Source organism: Oryzias melastigma, linkage group LG24, assembly GCF_002922805.2.
Source record: "Oryzias melastigma strain HK-1 linkage group LG24, ASM292280v2, whole genome shotgun sequence".
Classification (NCBI taxonomy): domain Eukaryota; kingdom Metazoa; phylum Chordata; class Actinopteri; order Beloniformes; family Adrianichthyidae; genus Oryzias; species Oryzias melastigma.
This window is the reverse complement of record NC_050535.1, coordinates 18,403,741-18,409,071: the sequence shown is the minus strand read 5'-3', so window position 1 is coordinate 18,409,071 and position 5,331 is coordinate 18,403,741. Positions and strand designations below refer to the sequence as shown.

Here is a 5,331-nt window from a genome sequence, read left to right as displayed (position 1 = left end):
CAAATTTTCATGTTTTTTTTTTTCAAATTTAATTTATTTTCTTCAAATGTTCTTTTTTTTCAAATTTACAATGCCTTGTTCAAATTTTCAAATTTAATTTTCATTTTTTCAATTATTTTTTTTTAAATAATTTTTTTACATTTTATTATTTTTTTCATATTTACTTTACATATTGTTCAAATTTTCACGTTTTTTATATAATTTCTTTTTTTTAATTTTTTTTATTTACAAAGTCTTGTCTTCAAATTTTCATTTTTTTTGTTACAATATCTGTTTTTTTTATTTTTCGTTCCCTTCCAGCTGATCCTGATTTGACCTCATATAAAATATCTCCATAATGAACTCTGATTGGATCTTCTCTTCTTTATTTTGAATCATATAATTAAAGAAAAAAACAAAAGCTTTCTATAAAAAATAATAAGAGAAAACGATCATATTATATACATTTATAATCACAAAAAGTGAATTATGGTAACTGAATACATCCTGCCTTTCTGCTTGTGTCCACCTCTGGTTCAGCCTCTGCTTCCTCCTTGTCTTGGTTGTGAACCTCCTGCAGGTCTCGAGGGAGCAGCGAGGAGGCAGACCAGCAGGAGTCTCTGCACAAGATGCTGACCTCTGGAGGCCTCAGTGAGGAGAACTTCCGGCAGCATTTCGCTCCCCTCAGAGCCAACGTCATCGAGGCCATCAACGAGCTGCTGACTGAGCTGGGTAATTTAGAACCTGCTGTCAGACTGTCGGTACGTCTAACTTCCTCAGCAACCGGTTCTTTCTTAAAGAGGGAACGACGGACAACATCGCCATGCAGGCTCTGGAGCACATCCACTCCAACGAGGTGATCATGACGATCGGGCGCTCGCGCACCGTGGAGGCCTTCCTCAAAAACGCCGGCCGCAAACGCAAGTTCCACGTCATCGTGGCGGAGTGCGCCCCCTTCTGTCAGGTACCTGCAGCGCCCGAGATGATCGCGTCTCCCACGAAAAGCCACTTTAAAATTTTGTCTCCCGCCAGGGACATGAGATGGCGACTAACCTGTCGAAAGACGGCATCGAGACGACCGTGATCACAGACGCCGCCATCTTTGCGGTCATGTCCCGGGTTAATAAGGTCGGCGAGGACGACAAAGCTGTGATGATGGTGGCGTTCTGACCTGCTGAGTACGGCGGCGTTCTCTCTGCAGGTCATCATCGGTACGCAGACGGTTCTGGCTAACGGCGGTTTGAGGGCTGTGAATGGGACGCACACGCTCGCCCTCGCCGCCAAACACCACTCCACGCCGCTCATCGTTTGCGCTCCGATGTTCAAGCTCTCCCCACAGGTAAGAAACCCCCAGAGAACTTCTGCGCTTCTTCAAATGCACTAAACTCCCTCCGTCTTCAGTTTCCAAACGAAGAGGACACCTTCCATAAATTCGTCTCTCCTCACGAGGTTCTCCCGTTCACCGAAGGTAACGCCTCCCTCACGCAAACTCCTTTTCTGGTTTCATTTCTCCACCGAGTCTTCCTGTTTCAGGCGAGATCCTCTCAAAGGTGAACGTCCACTGTCCCGTGTTTGACTACGTCCCTCCTGAGCTCATCACCCTGTTCATCTCCAACATCGGCGGACACGCCCCCTCGTATATCTACCGCCTGATGAGCGAACTCTACCACCCGGAGGACCACGAGCTGTAATCCACCAATAAATTATTCCAATCATTTCTGCTTCTGCCATGTTTCCTTCTGCACCAAAGATGTTCATCCTGAACTCAGAGGGACTTTTTTTATCAGTTAAATTTCAAACGTAATTTAAAAAAAATGTCCTAAATAGGATGAAGTCATCAATTTATTTAAAACTGTTTTTATGTATTTATTTTGGTCCTGTCCAGCAGTGGAGCAAACAGACCAGAGCCTCAGATTTTACCGTTAAAATAGAGGATTATGATTACGGATAGAAATGGAGAACTGGTTTCCGCTTTAACAGTTCTTTGGAACTTTTTCAAACAATTCCATTTTAGATTTCGGTCGGTACACGTGACATCATCACATAAGGTGCAAAACTTGCATTGTGCAGTTTTGTTGCAGCAATAAGTGGCAAAAAAACTAAAAAAAGAAACTTTAGGGGAAAAAACTCAATATTAAAGTTAATTTTTGGTGACTTTAATATTGGAAATGTATATTTTGTCGGATTCTTGTATAATTTGTAATATTTAAATGCAATAAGTTTTAAGATTAAATTAGTTATAGTCATAGATTAAGATGAAGATTCGATCCCTGTTTTATAAAACGTGTTTAAGTCATTGACTCAAAGCAGACAAATGAAGTTACAAATATTTCTCATTTTACCTCAAAAACCTTTTTTTTTCTCACTTCAGAACTAAAACATTTTATTAAAGAATAATAAACTTACCTGACAGTTTGCATGAGGTAAATGACAAAACCTTGAAACAATGCTAAAGGTTTACAGGTGTTTGTGTTTATTTTAATAAGGAAGCAACACAAGATTAATTTATACATAAATCTTTAAATATATTTGAATGATTCCTCTCAAATTTCCCAAACTCCTACTGACCTATTTTTTTCAGTTTTTCCATCATTTTGGCTCCAAAATGATGGATTCACTAGTTTCTATGGAAGCCCAAACTGTTCATAATTAAATAAATAAATACAACATTATTTAATCAAGCAACACTCCAATAAAAGTCTTTTCAATAAATAATTGACCATTTTATTATGAAATATGTGTCATTTTTACTTTAAAACATAATTTTTATGTTAAAAACATTTCATAATGTTTCATAACCTGTTTTTAGGTGGTCTGAGTTCGAAAAATACAGTGGAACGCTCTAGCGAATCGGAAGCTGTGAATCGGAAACCATCTTCAGCGTCGTAAATAGAGTCGTGGATGTTAGCGTGCTCTTCTGCCGCGTGTACCAACCCGATCATTTCAAAAATGTCGTCCAAACGTCTCAAAAATGGCGTGTGCTGACAGATCGCCTGTTTCTATTTGATCCGCTAAGCTCAGCAAAGCTACACGGATGTCACTGAAATATGTCATCTTGGTGATTGTCTGCGTTACTGTCTGGGTACGGTGCGACACACAGTAGAGCGGGAGTCTAGGCATACAAGTCGATTTCAGAGGATCAGCCAATGAACGTTTAGATCCCGCCCACTTTCAGTGATTGACAGACCGAGTTATTATTCGGAAAAAGCTCATCATGAAATAAATACGTCGTTCTGAAAAACAGCATTGTGAAATAAAAAGGACACTTTGGAAAACAGTAATTTTGAAATACAAGTTTCAGCAAAAAAACCCCACATGATTATAATAATATCCAACATGAAAAAAGATTATTATGATATATATTTATTATTATGAAATGTATTTCATAATAAAATAGTCAATTATTTATTGAAAAGACTTTTATTGGAGTGTTGCTTGATTAAATAATGTTGTATTTATTTATTGAATATGAACAGTTTGGGCTTCCATAGTTTTCAGGTAGGCAGCTGCAGTCTTCTGTTTCACCAGCAGAGGGCAGCAAAGTGTCTGCTTTGGCCATACGGTTGAATCTGGAGCCAAAGCCTGATTGGGAAAAAGACCTGAAAGCATAAAATCCTGATTTTCATCCAGATTAAACACAGAAGAATAATTCTGTAGTATTAATCAGAGGAACAAAGATCAGGTCTCTCTCTCACAATAGAAAAATGTTACAATTATACATTTTTAAATTCAATCTTATGTGCTTTAATTGCTGCTTCCCCGATTCTCTCCCAGACTTCATCCTTCTCCACTTTGGATTTAAACCAGGTCACACAATGGTGACCTCCTCTAGGAATCACTAGATGTCAGAAGGGAGGGAAACATATATAATCCTAAGAATTCATGGCTGTCATTTTATGCATGAGAAAATATAATTTATAAATGTGAGCATTAATATATAGAGAGACAATAGATTTTCTGTAAAATATCCTGCAATTTTAAAGATCTGAAAGTTGAACTTGGGAAGAAGAAACTTTGCTTTATTTAAAGCAGTGAAGTAAAATAAAATACAAATTCTAATACAAGAAAAAAGAATTAAAGACTCCAACTGTGGAATTATTCTTTGCAAAATATATATTCATATAACATCGAAATTCTTCATTAATAGGGTTTATAATCTATGAAATATCCATATAAATTGGATGAATTGTACTAAACATTTACTCAGCGTTAAGGTTGTAATATCCATTTTTATCCACATGAGGGAGCTGTAGAGCAGATCATCAAAAAGCACTGTAAATATGAGTTTTCATTCATGCAAACAAGTTATCTTGATTACTAGCCTGCTGTTCAGTGTTAAATAAACCAACAGATGTGATAATCACAGAAGGGCTTAGAGGAAACCCTTTTTGATGCTAAAAAATACATACAACCCAGTTTCTTCTGAACTAGAATCCAACAAGAGTGACAAAGTCCTTCCTCAAAGACAGAAAAAAATCACTTTATTTTTGTGGCCAATAAACCTTTCATTGATCAAAGCTTTCAAATAATCTCTACAATTGAGTTTTTCTTTATTAAATTAACTTTTTTTACTTTTGAAAGCAGCTCATACAAGTTCCTTTCAAAATAAAATGTATCCTGTGTTTGATAAGATCCTCCAACTGCAGATTTACTTCAACTAAAAATGCAAAAACGTCTTTCTTCATCGTTTTACTTTTGAATATAAACGCAACGAGTTTGGTGTAGATTGCAAATATTTTTTTGAACTTAACGCCATAAGATGATGTAATTCTAATAACCCGCTCTGATTAAACCTTTTACCATCATTTTGCTCAGTTTTGTTTAAAATCTAAGCATAAATAACAAAATGTAATTAAAGTTAATTAACCAATACTAGAAACGTTATTTATTCAAATTGTTTGCATTTTTCTTAAAAGCCAAAGAGACACAATGGAGAGCCTCAGCCTGCTACAGGCTGGGGCTCTGAGCCTCAGCCTGTAGCAGGCTGTTTTTCCCTCCTCTTCCTTGTTCCTTTTTGACCTTAAAGCTCTCCCTGAGGGCTTGTTTTACTGCTTTTTCTTCCTTAAAGTTTTAAAGAAGTAGCAACCATACTCCCCTCCTCTTCCTCCTCCTCCTCCTCCTCCTCCCCTCCACCAAGCTTCGACTGCGTCAGCAGCAGCCAAAAATATTATGTCAACTTTTGTTTATGGTTTTAATTATTAAATTTACTCTAAATGAGTGATGTGTGTCAAACTGTAAAAAAAGAAGAAAAAAAGAAAAAAAAAATCATTGCAATTTGGTGCCCCTCCAGCAGATGACGCCCTAGGCACCCGCCTAGCTCACTGTCACTCAGGTCTGGGGCAAATCTGGGTT

General features: G+C 37.3%; 1 protein-coding gene across 1 annotated transcript in view; it reads left to right on the top strand.

Annotated features, from left to right (window-relative positions):
- The window catches only part of eif2b2 (eukaryotic translation initiation factor 2B, subunit 2 beta), a 5,063-nt gene extending 3,369 nt beyond the window's left edge, over nucleotides 1-1,694 (top strand). The window contains exons 3-8 of the mRNA XM_024291962.1: nucleotides 560-711; nucleotides 780-943; nucleotides 1,012-1,107; nucleotides 1,181-1,318; nucleotides 1,381-1,447; nucleotides 1,513-1,694. Of these exons, the coding sequence (XP_024147730.1) occupies nucleotides 560-711; nucleotides 780-943; nucleotides 1,012-1,107; nucleotides 1,181-1,318; nucleotides 1,381-1,447; nucleotides 1,513-1,670 (775 nt within the window). The 3' untranslated portion in view covers nucleotides 1,671-1,694. The remainder of the gene's footprint in view (nucleotides 1-559; nucleotides 712-779; nucleotides 944-1,011; nucleotides 1,108-1,180; nucleotides 1,319-1,380; nucleotides 1,448-1,512) is intronic.
- Nucleotides 1,695-5,331: the final 3,637 nt, after the last annotated feature.